This window comes from Lolium rigidum, chromosome 1 (assembly GCF_022539505.1).
Source record: "Lolium rigidum isolate FL_2022 chromosome 1, APGP_CSIRO_Lrig_0.1, whole genome shotgun sequence".
In the NCBI taxonomy this organism is placed as follows: Eukaryota; Viridiplantae; Streptophyta; class Magnoliopsida; order Poales; family Poaceae; genus Lolium; species Lolium rigidum.
In genome coordinates this window covers 46,197,215-46,221,153 of record NC_061508.1, presented here as the reverse complement: position 1 = coordinate 46,221,153, position 23,939 = coordinate 46,197,215, and the positions used below count along the sequence as shown (strand labels likewise).

The 23,939-nt window shown below is 46.4% G+C and overlaps 1 protein-coding gene across 1 annotated transcript; it reads left to right on the top strand.

Annotated features, from left to right (window-relative positions):
* Nucleotides 1–3,933: 3,933 nt before the first annotated feature.
* On the top strand, nt 3,934–4,492 carry LOC124707505 (protein H2A.6-like). Its single transcript, XM_047239167.1, has 2 exons — nt 3,934–4,110; nt 4,235–4,492. Exons 1-2 carry the CDS (start codon nt 3,934–3,936, stop codon nt 4,490–4,492), a joined length of 435 nt encoding a protein of 144 aa, XP_047095123.1.
* Nucleotides 4,493–23,939: the final 19,447 nt, after the last annotated feature.

The window sequence follows — 23,939 nt, the reverse complement described above, 5'->3', positions numbered from 1 at the left end:
TCCATCACCTTAGGCGCCGCAACAAAGCTTCTTGATGATATGATTTTGGACGGGTATGAAAGATGATTGACCGTGATTCACTTTCCATGTTATTTAAAATCTGGCGATTCCCTAATTGTAGAGATTGTAGCGATCCCCTAATTCCATCAATTATAGCTGGGTACATAATCTACTTCCATAACTGGATATCGCAGGGTAGCTGTAGATCGGATGGTGTCGATTCACCGAACATTTAGCAGGTGTTTTATAGGTTCATTTGATTGTTTAGCTTGCTCCAATGTTTGATGTCAAACTGCACACCATCCCAACTACAATATAATAGTAACAATTCCTTTTGATCGGGGGACACGTCGTATCATTCTTTCAGATCCAGTTCTTGTAGCGTCAAATCTTTGAAAAAATAATCGCATTGAAACGTCCATGCATAGGGAGCTTGCTACGAGTGTCCCCAAAATAAGATCTTACGAGTATGAAAACGATCATACGGAGTAAGTTTCAATAAGAAAAACCGAGCGACAGATTCGGTGAGCTTTTTTTTTTTTTTGAAGCTGTAGATAATATATTAGGAACGCAAGCCGCCTCATTAAAAACCTTTCAGCCCCCTTAGGTACCCTGAAAGGAAAAGAGTGCGTCTGGAACTTGCGCCCTTACCAACAAGTATAGTTACAACGAGAAGAGATTTACATCGATGGCTAGCTGGGCTACTATGAAATCAGGTGGATCCTCTATCCAAACCACCGACTGGAAACCCTCTGCATTAGCAGCTAACTTATGGGCAACTTCGTTGCTTTCTCTAGGACAATGACTAAAACTTACAGAAGTAAAACCCCTAGCTAGGAAAGTGCACTCTTCATATATAGCTGCTGCAGTTCCCGCTGAACTCCCGCCATCTTGCATAGTAGTAATAACATCCAAGCAGTCGCTATTCACCTCCAGTCTTGAACAGCCCAATTGGCCAGCAAGGACCAAACCATCTCTTAGTGCTCTAGCTTCTGCCATTGTAGCGTCATTAACATGCTCAATTCCGCAACAGCTCGCTGCAATGAACCTCCCCTTGTCATCTCTAATCACTGCACCAGACGCACCTGACTGAGAGTCTTGCAAAAATCCCGCATCCACATTTAATTTTACATGCCCCTCCTTTGGTTTCGCCCACCCTTCCCGTCGAGCCTTCCCAGTCTTTTTGAGGGCGCGCCAGTAATTAAGCGCAAGGGCCATAATAGCCTGAGCCGATCTAGCTGGGTTCTGTACACTTTCATCGTGTGTTATCTTTCTTCTTTCCCACCAGATATACCAACAAGCAATAGAGATCAGCTCCTTCAGTCCTAGTTCAGGGATGCCCGGCACCATCTTGTCATTTCTTCGCAGCAAAACCTCATAGACTCCTGATCCCGCTCTATCTTCCCTGCAAGCCTCACTAATTTCCGAAGCAATGCCCAAGTGTTCCCATATCTCAAACGCTCTTGGACACCTAAAGAACAGATGATGAGTATCCTCGCAGTGCACTTGGCATACGGGGCAAATGCTACTGGTGCTAATATGTCTGTTTGCCAAGACTGCCCTACATGGGATCGCCCCATGAAGAAACCTCCAGGCAAAAATCTTCATCTTGGCAGGGATACGCAAGGACCAAAGCTTAGCCCAAACAGGGTTGACCACTGCCGATCCTTGCTGCATAGTTCTCCTTAGTTTCCGACCATGCTGGTGATCCCATTCCAAGTGATACGCCGAGCGGACCGAGAACATGCCAGTCTTTGTATGGTTCCAAGATACAAAATCCTCCATCATCCCAACAGCTAATGGAATCTGCAGAATTCTCATCACATCCACATCATTAAATATAGATTTTAACAGCTCAACATCCCAGGCTCTATTAATAGGATCAATCAATTCAGAAACTTTTGTATAAACCGTGTGACCTCTTGGGGTAACAACTCTCCTAGAGCAAGAACTTGGAATCCAAGAATCTGTCCAAATGTTAATATTTGAACCGTCGCCCACTCTCCAAATATATCCCCTTTTCAAAGTTTGCAAACCCGCCCATATGCTCTGCCATGTATATGAGGCACCCTTTTTTAATTCCGCATTTAATAAGTCTCCCGAGGGGTAGTATTTTGCCTTTAAGATCTGAGCACAAAGAGAATCAGGCTCACAAAACAGCCTCCAACTTTGTTTAGCCAACATTGCTAAGTTAAAACAATGCAAATCACGGAATCCCATGCCACCTTTCTTCTTCGGAACACACATCTTCCACCAAGCAAACCAGTGCATATGTTTCTGTTCATCATCATCTCCCCACCAGTAACGGGCCATTGCGTCTATGATCCCTTTTATTACTAGCTTGGGCAGCTTGAAGACTGACATTGCATACGCGGGAATCGCCTGGATAACCGCCTTCAAAAGAACCTCTTTCCCACCATAGGATAACAACTTCTCTTTATACCCCGCCAATCTTGCACAGATTCTATCAATCAGATGTAAAAAGCAATCAGATCTGTCCATACCAACCAGGGGCGGGAGGCCCAAGTATTTATCTGTAATAGCTTCCGTCATTATATTTAGCTCGACACACACTTCCTGTCTGATCTCCACACTAGTACACGGACTAAAGAAAATACTCGATTTCGCCTCACTCACCATTTGACCCGAGGCCGCACAGTAATCCTCTAGTACTTTTTTAAGGCTTCTTGCATTCTGAATATCCGCTCTCATCAGGATAAGGGAGTCATCAGCGAACAATAAATGTGACACCGCCGGCGCAGCTCTACAAACTTTGACTCCCAAAATGTTTCCCGCTTCCTCCTCATAATTCAACAGACTTGAGAGACCTTCTGCACATAGAAGAAATAAGTATGGGGAGAGAGGATCCCCCTGTCTTAAACCCCTGGATGGCGCAAATTGTTCTGTCTCCTTCCCATTGAAACGCACTTGGTATTTTACTGATTGCACACAAGACATAATAAGATTAATCCACACTTGATCAAAGCCCAACCTAACCAAGATTCTCTGTAGGAAAGTCCACTCCACCCGATCATAAGCCTTATGCATATCCAACTTGATAGCACAAGTCCCATATTTTCCTTCTCGTTTCCTCTTAATAGCATGATAGCATTCAAAAGCTACTAGCACATTATCCGTAATCAACCGCCCTGGCACAAATGCACTCTGTGTCGGAGATATAATCTCTGGTAATATAACTTTGAGTCTTGCAGCTAGAACCTTTGAAATCACCTTGTAAAGCACATTACATAAGCTGATAGGTCTATACTGAGTGATACTTACAGGATTATCTACTTTTGGGATCAGCACCACGTTGGTATTATTCCAACCTTCTGGAATCACTCCCGAATTAATAGCACTTAACACCTCATCCGTAAGATCCTCCCCAATCAGACTCCAATATCTTTTATAAAAAATAGCATGAAGGCCATCTGGCCCTGGGGCTTTTAGATCACCAATATTAAACAGCGCCTTCTTGACTTCCTCGCGGGTATATGGCGCACACAGCCTGGAATTCATTTCCCCTGTCACACATGGTTGAACTTTATTTATGACCTCCATATCAGGATCGGTAACCTCTCTTGAAAACAGAGTGCTGAAATACTAAGAAACAGCGCATGTAATTTTCCCAATAAGCACATCTTAAAATAAGCAAGTAATAATTCTTGCATTAGAATCCCTTTTTTCCCGCGGCTTCCAATCTTCGGATTTGGTTGCCCACACCGGAGTTCCCTTTTCACCGCGAAAAGAAACGAAACGAAAAAGAAGCGCCGGGCCACACCAAAAATCCCTGCGCCCTGATTGGTCCATCGGACCATCCCACGGAGTATAAATGTCTCCGCCGCGCCGCCGATCCATCTCACAGTTCAAAGAGCAGCGCGCCCTCCCTTTCGATCCAGCCGCCGACGCCACATCTTGAGTTCGTCGGAGAAGATGGCCGGAAGGAAGGGCGGCGAGAGGAAGAAGGCGGTGACGCGGTCCGCCAAGGCCGGGCTCCAGTTCCCCGTCGGCCGCATCGGGCGCTTCCTCAAGAAGGGCCGCTACGCACAGCGCGTCGGCTCCGGCGCCCCCGTCTACCTCGCCGCCGTCCTCGAGTACCTCGCAGCAGAGGTAACCGATCAATCTATCCGAATGCGCCTCCCTCTTCGTCCTTTCCATCGATTCTATCTCGCGCTCGACGCATGGGTTCGTTTCTGACGCGGTTGATCTTGGTTCTGTTTTCTTCGTACCTCAGGTCCTAGAGCTGGCCGGCAACGCGGCGAAAGACAACAAGAAGAGCCGCATCGTGCCCCGCCACCTGCTGCTCGCCATCCGCAACGACGAGGAGCTCGGCAAGCTGCTCGCCGGCGTCACCATCGCCAACGGCGGGGTGCTGCCCAACATCCAGTCCGTCCTGCTCCCCAAGAAGACCGCCGAGAAGGCTGCCGCCGCCGCTGAGAAGGAGTCGAAGTCGTCCCCCAAGAAGAAGAAGAAGCCTACCGCCAAGGAGTAGCCGCGCCTAGCCTACACAGCATAGGGAGGGAGAAAATGTGTTTTGGTTAGGTGTATGTATTGCCGGTCCAGAAGACAACAGCTGGTTGTGCTTGGTCTCAGTGTTTGCTGATGGAAAGCTGAATCGTTTAGTCCTTTCGATCTTGACTGTCAAATCTTTTGTTTGGCTGTCGTGTATCCCAAATGATGCTGCTCATACTTGACCGGATCTCGAACTCGATGCGTCCACGCGATCTGTTTCCTTCGTCCAAGATTTCTTGCTAAATTTGGTGTGGCGTGGTGTCAATTGTTACAGTTTTGAGGGGCGATCTGATTTCGGGTAGACGATTAGATGCATCAGCCAATTTGGGGATTATTTCTAGGGTTTATAGGAGATCTCTAATTGGTGAAAGACAGTGGTGCTCTATGTGGTTACATTCGGGATGCTGCTGAACCGAAACGATGCTTTCTCTGCTCCAAATTGTTTATTGGGTTTCATGGATGTGTTTCTCATACTGTGTTCAGTTTATGGTCAATTTGTTTGATGCTTGGACCGGACCTCTTCTCTGTTTGAGATAGGATGGACTTCATGTTACATAAGGTAATTAACGAACCTACTGAAGATGGGTTTCCCGCTAGAAAAAAATCGCAGGAAAAACTACATCTACTTCATCCAAGGATCATGCACATCAGCAGAGCTCTCAATGTCATCTTACCTAGAGTCTTACCTTTATGTTCTTGCAATAACCCTGCTCATAGATCATCTTCTTGTCTTGTATCTGTAGCAATTAACAGATTGCCACCGTCAGGAACAATGTTTGTATCTCTACAATGCCTATGAGTAATGCAATTATGGTGTTCAGCACCCTACCCTTGTTCAAAAAAAAAAACATTAGAGGTTTGTCACCCCCTTTGATCCATTATTAGCATCTGTCACTGTTTGACGAAAGCAGAGCTACAAAATTTTATTAGGAAAAGTATTGTTATCCTTCAGAGACACAACCTCTCGTAACCTCCGCCTCAGCGTTGCGCGTGTCTCGTGGACCCACCACTGGATGTGTCTCCTTCCCTCTTTTCTTCTTCCTTCTTATCCTCTTCCGAGTCTTCGCCTCCCACCTCCATTATTCCCCTCTGCGCGACCGTCACGCTCCACCACCATGCGCACGAAAGGCGCTGCCACCTCCTCCAGCTCGTTGTTCCTCACATCTCCCTCCCTCAACTGCTAGTGTTGCAAGCTCCGCCATGGCCAGATCCCCCATACCTCACGTCCTCTTCCCGAATACATTCGGCGCCGGGTTGTAGCCATGGTGGCGAAGGGGAGGCGTAGCGGCGATGCTGCAAGGCTTGGCCGCCGGTGCCGTGACAACAGACCGACACTGCATCAAGTGGCGGTCGTCGATGCTGCAAGGTGATGCGTCAGCGAGCGGCGGACGGGGAAGCTGCGAGCGACGGCGGGAAAGCAACAAAGGATCGGCGGAGCTGCAAAGGCCGATATCTCCTGTTGCAAGGACAACCACGGCTGCTACTAGCGAGCGACGCTGGTGCTGCCGGCGGGGCGGTGGTGCGGCCGATCGGGACGACGGTGCTGCTGATGGTGCTGCCATAGGCGAAAGACGGTGCTACCAGCCATAGTCGGTGTTGCTGCAAGCGGCGATGGCGAAAGCTACAAAGGCTCCGACGGCGATACTTCCATAGATGGGGTGGTGCTACCATGGGAGCCAAGCAGGCGGCAGCACTGCTGGCCGGAGTAGACATGCTACCGGCGGTGCAGCTGACTGTGCATGTGGAGGACGATGCTAGGAGATTGGGTTCGATTGGTGTTGTGCTGGTGGAGGCGGGAACAGAATAAAGGAAAAAAAAGAATGGAGGTAGTCGTCGTTGCTTTGTTGACTGACAAGGACACGTGTCGACCTCTCCAATGGGAGGTTTCGGGGTTCGCAACCTCCGGAGGATTATCAGCAAGCTCCATTTTATTACCCTGTAGGTAGATATGGATTGCGGAGTGAACATACCTAATGTTATCTATGGAGTCCAACAGTATGCATATTTTTTCCTAGGCTTTCATAGTGTCCTAACCTGAATGCATGTATTAGATGTGGACTTGCTAAGGATATATTTTTGCATAATTCTTAAAATAATGGTTATCATTTTGGTTGTTCAAATTTTATTTAGAAACTGCAACTGTTCAAATTATGTTGTCTATGCAGCCCAGCCTGAGATATTTTCAAGACTACACCATGAAGTGGAACTGTACAAATAAGATGTTGAATATTCTACTCCCTCTGGTCTATAATAGTTCCGGGTTTTAGTTCAAATTTGAATGGACCAGAGTGAGTACTTTCTAAAAAGATCTTTTTCATTTTTCTTGAAAGTGTTGAGAATTGGAAACTTTTTTTTGGCAAGAACATTATTAGTGGTGATTTTGCTACTGTTATTTTATGGCGGCAAGAAAATTAGTTAGTGTGGGGCTGCCAATTGCATATTGTGAAAAATGCACACTGAAGTAAACACTAAGCCTCTGCTAAATATTCACCACATTTGTTGTGGAAGTTCTTTGTCAGTTTTTGCAGTTGTTGCGGAAGATGATATTGGGTAGTTGGCTAAGTTTATTTGTGCATAATAATGAAATTTATACTATTCCTTTGGTCGGGTTTAGGCATAAGGTATGCACAAACCACGACAATTAAAAAGGGTGGAAAGGAGTAAATATATTTCCCGTTACAAACTTGCAATGATGTTAGAAATTAGTAGATATTAGTGGGTATTTCATAGAAAGGTAACCTGAATACATTAAATATAAAACAAGGACATATATGGGCCTGGTGTTACTTATTAGTAAATGTATTTGGAGAAACTAGTTGCGATCTTAAGCATTGCCCTGCATCTAAACTTGTTATACCTCTAGATATTGTGCTTGTATGTCACTTACCAGTGAGGTTTTGGATTTCCCTGCCAAGAGAAGATAAATCTTATTATCTTTGGATTTTAAATAAATCACATGCTACTTAATCAGCTGTGTCCAAACTTCTGATTATTTTGCATTTTCTTCATTAAGAGCTTCCTTCAAAAGCCAGGTGGTAAGTTCTTGATCTCATTGTTGTTTGAATCATTTAAAACTTCCTCTTACTTGACATGAAACATGAAAAATGCAGCTTCCACAAATTAGACATCTAAAAGATGTTTACATAATATTATTTTGATGTGGTGGTTCTCTAAAGCTAGTGGTGGTTTTACCTATACCCCTACTACTCCAGCCCATCAGCCCATGAACCAACAGACAGAAAACCCGTTGGACTGCCATATTTCTCACAAGCGGCTCGTCTCATGTTCTTATCGACTCCACAAGAGGCTAGGGCGATGGGCGGTCTAGGTCAATCACGCGGGGGCGGCGTCCGGAAAGTGCGCGGGCGGCCGGTGGCAGGCGGCGCTTGGCCGGACCGGCGGTGGTAGGTGGGGTTCCTCCCGTGCGGCGAGTAGCAACAATAGCCGGGATATGTAGTGTGAAGAAATCGGCGGTGAGCATGGAGCACTGGAGTAGCTAAGCTTGCTGGTTTATGCCTGTATTTTTAGCCTTGCACACTACAAGAAAAGTTGCCATGGCCGACGAAGTTGAAGTCGCGCCGTGGTTGCTGGTGTACCATGGCCGACGATTTTGGTCCCTCCGTGGTGCATGTCAAAACTTTTTTTTTCTCGTTTTTGAGGCCACCTAGCCCGACGAAAGCGGCCAAAACGTGGCGTATGGTGGCCCGGGACGTGGTGCATCTCGAAATCTCGGGTTCGCCGGCCGAGTCAACGCAAATCCGCACCGCCGAGGGATGTAGGGCCCAGATGGCAGCCTCTCTGGCATTGTTTTTTTTCTAGATCGCGCCATCTCGTTCAACGTTCTCCGATCGAGCCGTTTACGATGCAGGATCATGGGTCCCGCATGTCATCCTCTATGAACCAAAATTCTTTCTATTCTTGGATTTTTTTTGACCCCTGATTTCTGGCTACTTCCTTTTTCTTTTGATCCCTTGCCGCCTTGGAAACGTTGAGACCGCCGCTCGCTAAATGGGACCCGCATGTCATCCTCTATGTGCAATCAACTTTCTTTTCTTGGAGTTTTTTTGGCACCTCAAATTTGGTCACTTGCCTTTTTCTTTCGATCCCCCGCCGCCTCTCAAACGGTGATACCGCTGTCGCTAACTCGGGACCCGCATGTCATCCTCTATGTACTATAAAACATTCTTTTCTTGAATTATTTTTGGCACCTCATATTTGGTCACTTACCTTTTTCTTTCGATCCCCCGCCGCCTCTCAAACGGTGATACCGCTGTCGCTAAATGGGACCCGCATGTCATCCTCTATGTACTATAAAACTTTCTTTTCTTGGATTTTTTTGGCACCTCATATTTCGTCACTTGACTTTTTCTTTCGATCACCCGCTGCCTCTCAAACAGTGATACCGCTGTCGCTAAATGGGACCCGCATGTCATCCTCTATGTACTATAAAACTTTCTTTTCTTGGATTTTTTTGGCACCTCATATTTGGTCACTTGACTTTTTCTTTCGATCACCCGCTGCCTCTCAAACAGTTGATACCGCTGCTCGCTAAATGGGACCCGCATGTCATCCTCTATGTACTATAAAACTTTCTTTTCTTGGATTTTTTGGCACCTCATATTTGGTCACTTGACTTTTTCTTTCGATCCCCGCTCGCCTCTCAAACAGCTGATACCGCTGCCGCTAAATGGGACCCGCATGTCATCGTCTACGTACTATAAAACTTTCTTTTCTTGGATTTTTTTTGGCACCTCATATTTGGTCACTTGACTTTTTATTTCGATCCCCTGCTGCCTCTCAAACAGTGATACCGCTGCAGCTAAATGGGACCCGCATGTCATCCTCTATGTAAATCATGTTTCTTTTCTTGAATTATTTTTGGCTCCCGATATTTGGTCACTTGCCTTTTCTTTCGATCTCATGCCACGTTTGAAACGTTGAGGAACCCGCCGGCTCATGGGACCCGCATGTCATCCTCTATGTACTATAAAAGTTCATTTTCTTGGTTTTTTTTCACCCTCTCGATTTTTGGCAATTTCTTTTTTCTTTCGATCCCCCGCCGCCTCTCAAACGCCGATACCGCCGCCGCTAACCGGGACCCTCATGTCATCCTCTATGTACTATAAAACTTTCTTTTCTTGAATTATTTTTGGCTCCTCATATTTGGTCACTTGCCTTTTTCTTTCGATCTCATGCCAAGTTTGAAACGTTGAGGAACCCGCTGGCTCATGGGACCCGCATGTCATCCTCTATGTACTATAAAAGTTTATTTTCTTTATTTTTTTTCACCCTCTCGATTTTTGGCTATTTCCTTTTTCTTTTGATCCCCGCCGCCTTGGAAACGTTGGGTAAGCTGCTGACTCATGGGACCCGCATGTCATCCTCTATGTACAATCAACTTTCTTTTTCTTTTGATCTCAAGCCGCATTTGAAACATTGAGACCGCTGCTGCTAAATGGGACCCGCATGTCATCCTCTATGTACAATAAAGTTTTTTCTTGGATTATCTTTGGCTCCTGATATTTTGGCACTTGCCTTTTTCTTTCGATCTCATGCCGCCTTTGAAACGTTGACCAAGCTGCTGGCTCATGGGTCTCGCATGTCATCCTCTACGACAATAAAAGTTTTCTTTCTTGGAGTTATTTTTGACCCCTAATTTCTGGCTATTTGCCTTTTTCTTTTGATCTCCTCGCCCTCTCGAAACGATGAGGACGCCGTTGGGAGGTCGGTCCCACATGTCATCCTCTATGAACAATAAAAGTTTCCTTTGATTGATTTATTTTGAACCCCTAATCAATTTCTGGATATTTCCTTTTTTTCTTTTGATCCCCGCCGCCTTGAAATCGCCGAGGATGCCGCTGCCTCATGGGTCCCGCATGTCATCCTCTCGTAACGGTAAATGTTTCTTTTCTTGGATTTTGTTTACCAAATGATTTTTGGCTTATTTTTTCTTTCGATCTCCCGCAGCCTTTTAAACGTTGAGGACGCTGCTGGCTCACGGGTCCCACATGTCAGCCTCTATGAACAATAAACGCTGAGGATGCTGCTGCCTCATGGGTCCCGCATGTCATCCTCTTAGAACGAAAATGTTTCTTTTCTTGGATTTTTTACTGATACGTCTCAAACGTATCTATAATTTCTTATGTTCCATGCGATTTCGGTTACCTTTTCTCTTGGTCATGTCGCTTGAACATCACAAAATGTAATTCGCATGTAGCTTCATAAGATCTTTTTTAGATTATTTTTACCTCGAGTTGTCACTTTCCTTTTCCTCGACCATGCCGCCTTGAAATCGCGCTGAGGAAGTTGCCGGCTCATCATGAACAATAAAGCGCCTTCATTGGATTTATTTTTTACTTAATTTCCTCGCTATTTACTCATTTTGATTCTAATTTCTTTGAGAACGATGAGGACGCACAATACCTATATCAGTTGTTTCTATGATGGATTTATTTGACCTTTGACTGCCGTCGAATCGCGATGCCGCTGGGTCTCGATGTCGCCTCTTCCTCGTATCGCAAATGTCTCTTTTTCTTGATTTTTTTTACTAACTGATTTTTGGCCTTTGTCTTCCGTAGGGATTGCCAGGGATCCATACCGGCTCTTCTTATGAATAAATCTTTTGTTTGATTTTATTGACCCATGTTGGTATCTGCCTTTTCGACCATATACGCTTCGCCGAACGTTGAGATGGCCAAGCCGCTCATGGGTCTCGCCGAACAGCAGTTTCTCATTTTTGACTCCTACCACACGCTATTCTTAAATCAGCGGTCAAAAATAAATCCAAGAAATGAAATGTTTATTGTTCATAGAGGCTGACATGTGGGACCCACGAGCCAGCAGCGTCCTCAACGTTTCAAAGGCGGCAGGGGATCGAAAAAAAGGCAAGTGACCATATATCAGGTGCCAAAAATAATCCAAGGAAAGAAACTTTTATTGTACATAGAGGATGACATATGGGTCCCGTTTTGCAAGAGCGGTCTCACATTTTCCAAGGCGGCACGGGATCGAAAAAAAGAAAGGAAAGGTTTATCGTTCGTAGAGGCTGAGATGTGGGACCCATGGGCCAGCAGCCGTCCTCTTAGTTTCAAAGGCGGTAGGGATAAAAAAAGGCAAATAGCCGTAATTAGGGTCAAAAATAAATCAAACAAAGGAAACTTTTACTGTTCATAGAGGTCGACAGGGACCCATGAGCCAGCCAGCGTCTCAACGTTTCGTAGGCGGCATGAGATCGAAAGAAAAAGGCAAATACCAAGAAATTATGGGTCAATAATAAATCAAACAAAAGGTTTATTGTTCATAGAGGCTGACATGTGGGACCCCTGAGCCGGCAGCGTCCCTAACGTGTTAAAGGCGGCAGGAGATAGAAAGACAAAGGCCAAAAATCAGTTGGTAAAAAATCCAAGAAAAGAAACATTTACCGTTCTGAGAGGCTGACATGCGGGACCCATGAGGCAGCAGCATCCTCAACGATTCCAAGGCGGCAGGGATCAAAAGGGGTCAAAAATAAATCCATCATAGGAAACTTTTATTGTTCATAGAGGATGTGGGACCGACCTGCCGATAGCGTCCTCATCGTTTCAAAGGGGGTAGGGGATCAAAAGAAAACGGTAAATAGCCAGTAAATTAGGGGTAAAAAATAAATCCAATGAAGGACACTTTATTGTTCATAGAGTATGACATGCGGGACCCATGAGCCAGCCAGCAGCTTCCTCAACGTTTCAAAGGCGGCATGAGATCGAAAGGAAAAGGAAAGTGACCAAATATCAGGAGCCAAAAATAATCTAAGAAAAGAATCTTTATAGTACATAGAGGATGACATGCGGGTCCCATTTTGTAGCAGCGGTCTCAATGTTTCCAAGGCGGCACATGACCAAAAGAAAAAGGAAGTAGCCAGAAATAAGGGTGTCAAAAAATCCAAGAAATGGAATATTTCAATTGGGCTGCTTCTGGCCATCTGGGCCTTCAAACTATCCCACTGGACGCCTTTTGATTCGTACAATTTCAGCCCATTCCAAAACAGGAAAGTCTTATGCCTCGCAAAGAAAAAAAACAAGGAGATTCAGAGATATAAGTTTGTTTATGTAAAAATAAAGATTTAATTTATCCCTTTGCAATAGCTCGGAGCAAAATACACCGTTTATTGTCCGCAAAATAATCAAGATATCACATGTTTCTTATACTGGGAGGCCGACATCTGGGACCCATGCGCCAAGCAGCATCGCCAACATTTTAAAGGCGGCAGGGATGGAAAGAAAAAATAAACCAAAAATCTGTTGGTACAAAATCCAAGAAAAGAAACATTTTCGTTCCGAGAGGATAACATGCGGACCCATGAGGCAAGCAAGCATCCTCGGCGTTTAATGTTAGAGGCTGACATGTGGGACCCGTGAGCCGACAGACGTCCTCAACGTTTTAAAGGCTAGCAGGAGATCGAAAGAAAAATAAGCCAAAAATCATTTGGTATTCAAAATCCAAGAAAATAAACATTTACCGTTCTGAGAGGATGACATGCGGGACCCATGAGGCAGCAGCATCCTCAACGATTCCAAGGCGGCAGAGGATCAAAAGAAAAAAAGGAAATATCCAGAAATTAATTAGGGGTTCAAAATAAATCCATCAAAGGAAAGTTTTATTGTTCATAGAGGATGACATGTGGGACCGACCTGCCAATAGCGTCCTCATCGTTTCAAAGGGGGCAGGAGATCAAAAGAAAAAGGCAAATAGCCGTAAATTAGGGTAAAAACTAACTCCAAGAAAGGAAACTTTTATTGTTCGTAGAGGATGACATGCGGGACCCATGAGCCAGCAAGCTTACTTAACGTTTCAAAGGCGGCATGAGATCGAAAAAAAAGGCAAGTGACAAAATATCAGGAGCCCAAGATAATCCAAGAAAAGAAACTTTATTTACATAGAGGATGACATGCGGGTCCCATTTTGCAGCAGCGGTCCCAACGTTTCAAATGCGGCTTGAGATCAAAAGAAAAGGAAAGTAGCCAGAAATTAGGGGGTCAAAAAATCCAAGAAAATAAAGTTGATGGACATAGAGGATGACATGCGAGTCCCATGAGCTAGCAGACTTACTCAACGTTTCCAAGGCGGCAGGGATCAAAAGAAAAAGGAAATAGCCAAAAATCAGAGGGTGAAAAAAAAAACAAAGAAAATGAACTTTATAGTACATAGAGGATGACATGCGGGTCCCATGAGCCAGCAGGTTCCTCAACATTTCAAACGTGGCATGAGATCGAAAGAAAAAGGCAAGTGACCAAATATCAGGAGCCAAAAATAATTCAAGAAAAGAAACTTGATTGTACATAGAGGATGACATGCGGGTCCCAATTAGCAGCAGCGGTATCAACGTTTGAGAGGCTGCACGGGATCGAAAGAAAAAGGCAAGTGACCAAATATCAGGAGCCAAAAATAATCCAAGAAAAGAAATTTTATTGTACGTAGAGGATGACATGCGGGTCCCATTTTGCAAGCAGCGGTCTCAACGTTTCCAAGGCGGCACGGAACCAAAAGAAAAATGAAGTAGCCGGAAATCGGGGGTGAAAAAATCCAAGAAGAAAGATTTCAATTGGGCCGCATCCGGACATCCGGGCCTTCGAACTATCCCGCTTGGCCTTTTGACTCGTACAATTTCAGCCCACTCCAAAACAGGAAAGTTCCGAATTTTCTAAAAAACAGAAAGTCCTATGCTTCGCAAAGACAAAAAAACAAGGAGATTCAACATATAAGTTTGTTTATGTAAAAATAAAGATTTAATTATCCGTTTGAAATAGCTCAGAGCGCACTACATTGTTTATTGTCTGCAAAATAATCAAGATATCATATGTTTCTTGTACGGGGAGGCTGACATCGGGGACCCATGAGCCAACAGACGTCGTCAACGTTTTAAAGGCGGCAGGGGATGCAAAGAAAAAATAAACCAAAAATCTGTTGGTAAAAAATCCAAAAAAAGAAACATTTTCGTTCTGAGAGGATGACATGCGGGACCCATGAAGCAGCAGCATCCTCGCCGGTTATTGTTCATAGAGGTTGACATGTGGGACCCGTGAGCCAGCCGGCGTCCTCAACGTTTTAAAGGCTGCAGTGATCGAAAGAAAAATAAGCCAAAAATTGTTGGTCAACAAAATCCAAGAAAATAAACATTTACCGTTCGAGAGGATGAGATGCGGACCCATGAGGCAGCAGAGATCCTCAACGATTCCAAGGCGCGTGGGAAATATCCAGAAATTAATTAGGGGTTCAAAATAAATCCATCAAAGGAAACTTTTATTGTTCATAGAGGATGACATGTGGGACCGACCCGCCAACAGACGTCCTCATCGTTTCAGAGGGGGCAGGAGATCAAAAGAAAAAGGCAAATAACCAGAAATTAGGGTAAAAAATAACTCCAAGAAAGGAAACTTTTATTGTTCGTAGAGGATGACATGCGGGACCCATGAGCCAGCAGCTTACTCAACGTTTCAAAGGCGGCATGAGATCGAAAGAAAAAGGCAAGTGACAAAATATCGTGAGCCAAAGATAATCCAAGAAAGGAAACTTTATTGTACGTAGAGGATGACATGCGGGTCCCATTTAGCAGCAGACGGTCTCAACGTTTCAAATGCGGCTTGAGATCAAAAGAAAAAGAAAGTTGATTGTACATAGAGGATGACATGCGGGTCCCATGAGTCAGCAGACTTACCCAACGTTTCCAAGGCGGCAGGGATCAAAAGAAAAAGGAAATAGCCAAAAATCGAGGGTGAAAAAAATATAAAGAAAATAAACATTTATAGCACATAGAGGATGACATGCGGGTCCCATGACCAAGCAGGTTCCTCAACGTTTCAAACGTGGCATGAGATCGAAAGAAAAAGGCAAGTGACCAAATATGAGGAGCCAAAAATAATTCAAGAAAAGAAAGTTTTATAGTACATAGAGGATGACATGCGGGTCCCATTTAGCAGCTAGCCGGTATCACCGTTTGAGAGGCGGCAGGGGATCAAAAGAAAAAAGAAATTGCCAAAAATCAGCAGGGTGAAAAAAACCAAGAAAATGAACTTTTATAGTACATAGAGGATGACATGCGGGTCCCATGAGCCTGCAGGGTTCCTCAACGTTTCAAACGTGGCATGAGATCGAAAGAAAAGGTAAGTGACCAAATATGAGGAGCCAAAAATAATTCAAGAAAAGAAAGTTTTATAGTACATAGAGGATGACATGCGGGTCCCATTTAGCAAGCAGCGGTATCACCGTTTGAGAGGCGGCAGGGGATCGAAAGAAAAAGGCAAGTGAAAAAATATGAGCAGCCAAAAATAATTCAAGAAAAGAAAGTTTTATAGTACATAGAGGATGACATGCGGGTCCGATTTAGCAGACAGCGGTATCACCGTTTGAGAGGCGGCAGGGGATCAAAAGAAAAAAGAAATTGCCAAAAATCGGAGGGTGAAAAAAAACCAAGAAAATGAACTTTTATAGTACATAGAGGATGACATGCGGGTCCCATGAGCCTGCAGGTTCCTCAACGTTTCAAACGTGGCATGAGATCGAAAGAAAAAGGTAAGTGACCAAATATGAGGTGCCAAAAATAATTCAAGAAAAGAAAGTTTTATAGTACATAGAGGATGACATGCGGGTCCCGGTTAGCAGACAGCGGTATCACCGTTTGAGAGGCGGCAGGGGATCGAAAGAAAAAGGCAAGTGATCAAATTTGAGGTGCCAAAAAAAACTCCAAGAAAAGAAAGTTTTATAGTACATAGAGGATGACATGCGGGTCCCATTTAGCAGCAGCGGTATCACCGTTTGAGAGGCGGCAGAGGATCGAAAGAAAAAGGCAAGTGACCAAATATGAGGTGCCAAAAATAATTCAAGAAAAGAAAGTTTTATAGTGCATAGAGGATGACATGCGGGTCCCTGTTAGCAGCAGCGGTATCACCGTTTGAGAGGCGGCAGGGGATCGAAAGAAAAAGGCAAGTGACCAAATTTGAGGTGCCAAAAAAAACTCCAAGAAAAGAAAGTTTTATAGTACATAGAGGATGACATGCGGGTCCCATTTAGCAGCGAGCGGTCTCACCGTTTGAGAGGCGGCAGGGATCGAAAGAAAAAGGCAAGTGACCAAATATGAGGTGCCAAAAATAATTCAAGAAAAGAAAGTTTTATAGTGCATAGAGGATGACATGCGGGTCCCGAGTTAGCGCAGCGGTATCACCGTTTGAGAGGCGGCCGGGGATCGAAAGAAAAAGGCAAGTGACCAAATTTGAGGTGCCAAAAAAAACTCCAAGAAAAGAAAGTTGATTGCACATAGAGGATGACATGCGGGTCCCATTTAGCAGCAGCGGTCTCAACGTTTCCAAGGCGGCAAGGGATCAAAAGAAAAAGGAAGTAGCCAGAAACAGGGGGTCAAAAAAAAACCCAAGAATAGAAAGAATTTTGGTTCATAGAGGATGACATGCGGGACCCATGATCCTGCATCGTAAACGGCTCGATCGGAGAACGTTGAACGAGATGGCGCGATCGAGAAAAAAAACAATGCCGCAGAGGCTTCCATCCGGGCCCTACATCCCTCGGCGGTGCGGATTTGCGTTGACTCGGCCGGCGAACCCGAGAATTCGCGATGCACCACGTCCCGGGCCACCATACGCGACGTTTTGGCCGCTTTCGTCGGGCTAGGTGGCCTCAAAAACGAGAAAAAAAAGTTTTGACATGCACCACGGAGGGACCAAAATCGTCGGCCATGGTACACCAGCAACCACGGCGCGACTTCAACTTCGTCGGCCATGGCAACTTTTCTTGTAGTGACATCTATGATAACTACGTTGCTCGCCATCAACAAGGCTTCAGCACGAGCAACGCTTGAACAACGAATAAACGTGTACTGCCTAGATCGCAAGATGCGATCTAGGCAGCATGATGCTTACCCGGAAGAAACCCTCGAAACAAGGGAGTTGGCGATGCACCTAGATTGGTTTGTGATGAACGTGATTGTTGTCTTTCTCAATAACCCTAGATACATATTTATAGTCCGTGGACTTTCTAACGTGGGAATAATCCCAACCGTGCACGAGCCAAATTCTATCTAACCGACACGTATCCTACTATATTTACAGATACACGGGCAAACTAGCCCAAACTTTGTATACAAAGCCGATTCATGTATTTCTTCCGTGCATATTCTTCAAGCCCATCTTAATCGCGGCCCACCTCTGATCCGGTCAAATTCTGGTGATAACAGGCACTGACTGCAGGCCATAGCACCGGCCCATCGGAGCAGATGGTCGCCCAGTTTACTGCCGAGTCAGGATACTGGTCCGTGTTCGTTGACATTAGCGAGCGTGTGGAGGGATTGCCGGAGGCGTTGGACGATGACGCTCGTTCTTCTTCATCTGAATCCTCCTCATACAAAGAAGGCGTCGGTCCTTCCCGGAGGGCGGTTGCGGCACCAATGGAGTTCTTAAAAACAATGACCATCAGCAATGAATTCCGCTCTGTTCCAGGCCTAGGGGGAGGCGAGTCCTCCTGGACTTACAACAATGACACATTTTTTCCCAATTGTAATAGGAGGACGATCATTTTCCGTCATATCCATCTGGACAACGATACTCCTACACAGAAGGCGATTACTCGCAAAAATTGAACACTCGGGGATGCTATATTTAATAATTACCTACTAACACGTGATTATTTACATGCCTACTAATGACATGTCGTTTACGTTCGCAGGAATCTGTTGACCCTGCGTGGTCCAATATGGGAGTTGGTTTAGGCCACAATATGCCCCCACTGCGGGGTTGTGACCACATGCAATCGCAATACCCAACTCAGATTAATACATGTTAATTACATACATGATTATTGCGTGCATGTTTCTGACGGAGCCGTTCGATATGCAGGAACCTTCAGTCCCGACATGGCCTGATATGACGCAGATGGAACCACAATACTACGGCAGCACTTCCCAACAACCTCGCAATGATTACCGGGATAGTTGAAGAATTCTTTGGAGGTGCTATTTTCAGCACAGATGCTAGTTTGATTCCCCCAATTCAGGAATCTCAATACGTATTTCAGACTCCATCACCAGCAGATGAGACACGTACAGAGGATGAGGAAAATCAGTACGGCCAAGGTTTGCGCCAACATCGTATACCACATCCCTGGTATCCTTCTGGTGCTAGGCAGAGACCACCACGCCGTCGTCGACAAGCGTGATATGTTGACAATTGTGGCATATTACTATTATTTCTATCTATGTATGACCTATGTATGAGACATATTTCTATAATTTCGCATAATTATTCAACAAGTACAGAAAAATAAGATACATCAACATGCAAAAAATACAACATAACATTAAGGTACTAGCGAAATGAAGATACATCGGCACTGCCAACACCACAACTTAAAACAAACGCTACAAGTAACATTATAAGCTTCACTTTTTTCCCTTCTTCTTGCTATTCGACGATGAACTAGCCTTGCCCTTCTTACTCAGTGGCATAAAATCGTCGTCCGAGTCAACGCAAGCGGATGCAGCGCTCTTCCCCTTGAAATATTCATTGCTCTTAGCCAGACTCCTCGGCATGAAGACTTCTTCGTCATCCTCGGTCGAGGAAGCCCATGTAAATGGATGCCTTAGAAATTCTTCTTGTTCCTTCTCATCCTTCGGTTTCTTCTTCTCAAACCTAGCTTGCAACCTAAGAAGCTCTTGTCGTATTTCCACCGGAGTTCGACCAAGCATACCTGCGTGCCTGGAAAAAAGCTTGCCTACCTCGACGAGGAGGGTCACATTCATGACCAGATCTTTGACATTGTCTATGTTATTGGCACTCATAACTGAAGAAGCAGAGGAGAGAAGAGGAGCAGCCATAAATGCAGCAAAACTACGATCGCCAGGAGGAGCCATCTTGGAGCGACTACGATTGTCTTCAACAAATGAATGCCCGGGGAGGGTTTTATAGCACGTGGCTCAGCGAAAAGGCGGTGATACATGGCGGTAAATTTTGACGGGAAAAAATAAGGCGGGAAAAAATAAGACGGAAATTTTTGCGGGAAAAAATAAGGCGGGAAATTTTGGCGGGAAAAATATGGCGGGAACTTTAGGCGCGAACTTTTTTCGAGAAATCAACATTTTTTATTAATACATCGGACGAAATAAAGATGGAAATATAACTACAATTAAAATACGACTAATCACTACAACGGAATTTAAGGTACAGCGAAAAAGTAAAACAGAATTTAACATATGTAGTTAGTACAACAGATCACTCTAATTTCTCTGCGTCCAGCGTGGCCATTTTCCGGACTTGTCGCCGCGTTCTTCTGCCTCTTGCGCCTCAGCAGCTCTTTCCCTTAATCTCTTTCTTTCCGCTTCAAGGGAATCTCTGCGCACCTCTTCCTCTGCATACCTACATGCAACGTCATCATCCATCCTCTTCTGATTCACCTCACAATTTCGAGCTTGCTCCGCCCTTAATTTTTGTATCTCTCTCTCTGCTTTATCATTAGCAGCAGCCTTTTCCCAACGCTCCTCCTCATGGAACCTTGCCGATGCACGCCGTTGTTTCTCCTCCACCTCGCGGCGTGCCCAATCCGGCTGCTCCTGGTCTATCCAGTGAAACCACATGCAAAGGGCGGCGGAGACTGCAACACAAATAATACGGTTAATAAACGAAAATTAATGACATTCAAATAAATTTTTTAATCATGTTTTTAGAACATACCGTAGGCCTCGAGGACGATGAACTTGTTTGTCTGGGTGGATCATGATCATAGCTTGCGCACATGAAATATTTCATGCGGACTTATCAGAAAAATCAACCACCTCCTTCACCTTCGCAAGGCGGCCGCACCAACACCTCTCTGCTCTCACCCCTGGTGGCAAGCTTGCATTCTTACCCTTTATCGGCCTAAAATCCTTGTCCGAGCAAGGCACACTCATACTCACTAGAATATTTTGCGCACGAAAGAGAGACGCGGAGAAGGCAAACTCGATCCTGCTGCTTCGATTTGTATGCAGGTAAGACGACTTATATAGCCTTCAATTAGTGTGTTCACCACCAAAAAAAATTAGTGCAGAATTATTGGTATAGCCTGTCTAATTGTTGTATCAACACAGAACTCCTAGCAAATAGGCTGCTTTCGGTGGTCAATTTTCTGTATCGAGCGGGAATCTCCGACAGCTTCACGTCTCGTCGCTTCGAAATCAGGGAAGCAATAGAAATCAGTGCCGTTTGGTGCTGGCGGAGCCGGGCCCTGCCGCCACCTACTCTAGAGGCATCTCCACGTCGACCTGCCGCCCCGCGAGACGGCGGCATGGCCCACCGTGCCCAACGGCGGCTCACGGTGATGCGAATTGGCTAACGTGCCGCCACCTGCTCGGACGACGGGTCCCTGCCACCATAGCCCCACGTGTCGGCTGGGGGCCCTGCCGTCACGCAGGAGGTGGTCTTTTTTGTCAATTTGATTCATAGGTGGTCCTTTTTGTCAATAAATTGGGGCAGGTGGTCTCTTTTGGCAAAATTTCCCAAATGCACCACATCCACCCCATTGCAAAAGCAATTAGGAGCGGTATGGCGGGTGCCTTTGGTTGTTGGATTCATATGTGAATAACACCACTCCACCGCAAGAAACAATGTGTGTTTCTTTGGCGCCCCTAGCGCTGGATGCCAACATTTGCGCAAGAAACTCAGAAAGGCGTTACGGTTCTCATGGTAGCGTGCCGCCCTATGCATGCTGAAATTACTTTCTGCTTTCTTTGGCAATGCCTTTGTGTTTAAGATCATTTATTTGCATCCTAGAAATAGCTTGGGTGTTATATAAATTCGTGTACCTTGATCAGGAGATCGATCATTCAGACTCGTTATCGTCAACGTGTTGGTAGAACCGTAGAAATTCAAGAACAGGGTGAAGTAAGTGTGCTGTGTGCGGGCGAGAGTTAGAATAGAAAGGGGATGTCAACGGGTGGTACTAGTAGCAAGACGCCCCCGGTGCCGGTGGTGACCCATCGAAGCAAGCTCGCTGGCACAGACGATGGCCGGCAAGTCATCTGCACAGAGTTCAAGCGGGCCAAGTACCTTTTCAAGTGCGCTAGGTGTGGGGCGCTTCATGGCAAGCACTGCACAAGCAAGGCCAAGCTGGATGACAGCACGGGGATCAAGGACAAGGAGGAGCACCTACCACCGCGCAAGAGGCTCCTGCTTAGGTTCGAACTGGAGCAGAAGGCCACTGCAGCCAGCTGGGAGAAGGACAAGGAGGAGGGCGAGTTGGAGTTGGAGGAAGGGGAGACCAGCTGGAGCCCCGACGCGACGATCAACAAGGGGAAGAGAGCCCCGAGGAGAAGGCGCGCTGATGCACCTTGAACTGAAGGCGACTATGTTTTACCCCCTATGTCTCTGTATCACCTGTCTCAAATGTCAAGTGAGCGATCTGACCTTATCCCTTCAGCTACGCTGAAAACCTGTGGGTCAGATGAACACACTTGTAGTGCTTATTTTTGTTTGATACAGAGGACGGTGGACAACAATAGGTTGACACAAATAATAAGTTTCTGCCCAAATAACAGGTGGAGATCAAACCAGAATTTTCTCACGCTGCTTCCCCATGTTTTGGTCAAGTTTGGCTCCACAATTTAAACACTGAGCCAAAGAAAATACAACCTAACCAAATCTTGTCATGCAACCATAGAAGAAGTACAACCACAGCCGTATTGAACTCCCACCAGACATTAGTTGCCTTCCTGCACATTTCTCCATGATGCACGTTCATTAGATGGGATTAAAGGCCCATATGCAGTAGAAGAGCATCTACCGAATATGTCAAGAAGTTGATCAATAGCAGATCACACGGAATCCTACTACATTACACTGTAAGTAATTGAAGCTGTAGGCAAGGCAAAAGAGGAACACAGCCATTCATAGCTTTTTTTTTTTTTGCGGAATGGAGGAGATAATATTAAACCAGCGATCTTACAGATAAACCCAGAAGAAACTGAAAATTATAACAAGGCCCTTCCTCTAGATCTCGACGGGGACGCCGCACGGAAGCCGTCGGTGGCGCGCCGCTGCCGCTGCTCCGCTTCATGCCTTGGATAGGAGTCAGCCCCGAGGCAGCCGGGAAGTCGCCGATCCCCGGATCTGCCGATCCTACTCGCCGGAACGCCGCCACCGTCGCGCTGGACTTCAACACCATCTCCACCACTTTAATACTACGAATCCGCCGCACCGGATCCGGCCGGGGCACACCGAGCGCCGCCACTCCGAAGACCAGCGACCTCGACGAAGACGGCCACCGCGCGAAGGAGCTCCGAAGACCACCCACGCGAGAGGGGAGAGCAGCCGCCACCACACACCACACCGCCGCCATCACCGCCTCCAGGACGACGCCGGCTGAGATACCACCGAACCCTACACTATGTACAAGCCTCGATCTACGGATTCCCCACCCTCCCGCCGCCGAGGCGACCGCCGGAGGAGGAGGAATCTGCAGATCGGAGGCGAGCGAGGTGGGACGATGGAGGAGTTTCAGAAATCGCCTCTCTGGGTACTGTAGCGGGAGAGAGGAGGCGTCCAAGTCGCGTTTTGCTGTCACAGCCATTCATAGCTGTTAGAGATATATTTGGTATACGTACGGTTAGGGATAGATTAGGTAGGGATATATTTGTTTCTTGTCCTCTACTCCAAGTCGGTCCCTTGTACTCCTATATATACTCGCCCATGAGGCTCAATAATACATCCATCATATTCCGCCAATCTCTCTCCCTCTCTATCCTTCTACATGGTATCAGAGCAGCACGCTCCTTGACCTAGCCGCCGCCCGCGCCGCCCCCGGGGAGGTCAATCTCCATGACCTACTCCAGGGGCCGCGCAACCCGTATGAGGGTTCGTCCGCCGATCCGTTGATCCGCTGCCCTCGAGTCCCTTTTTTTTCCAATCCGTAGATTGGTTTTCTTTTTGCTCCGCTGGTCGCTCGGCCGGCGCTTTTTTTTTTGGTTTTACCGATCATAGATCGGATTGAGTCGCCCATCGCCGTCGTCCTCTTGCGTCTCTACTCCGACAACGGCATCGACCTGCACCGGCCATCAACCGCACGAAACAGCTGCACGCGCCGCACACGGGGCGCCCCTACGTGCGACGCCGCAGGCTGTCGCCCGCGCGGTCTCCATCGCTGGTCCGTCTTCGCCGTCATCGCCCGGGACTACATCAACAACGCCGCCATCGACTCCGATCTGCGCGTCGTCCACGCCATGGCACATGTAGCGCCGCCGTTGGTCTGATCAACCGACCCCGCGCACATCTACGCCAAGCAAGTCCCCGAGAACGCGCCTACCACCGATCGAGCAAAGGGTTGCCGCTGCGTCACCCCTTCGGGCTGCAGCGTCGCCGCCTTTGGTCCACGCCGCTAGCCGCTCCCGCGTCGGCCGCCCCGATCACTAGGCCGGCTGCACC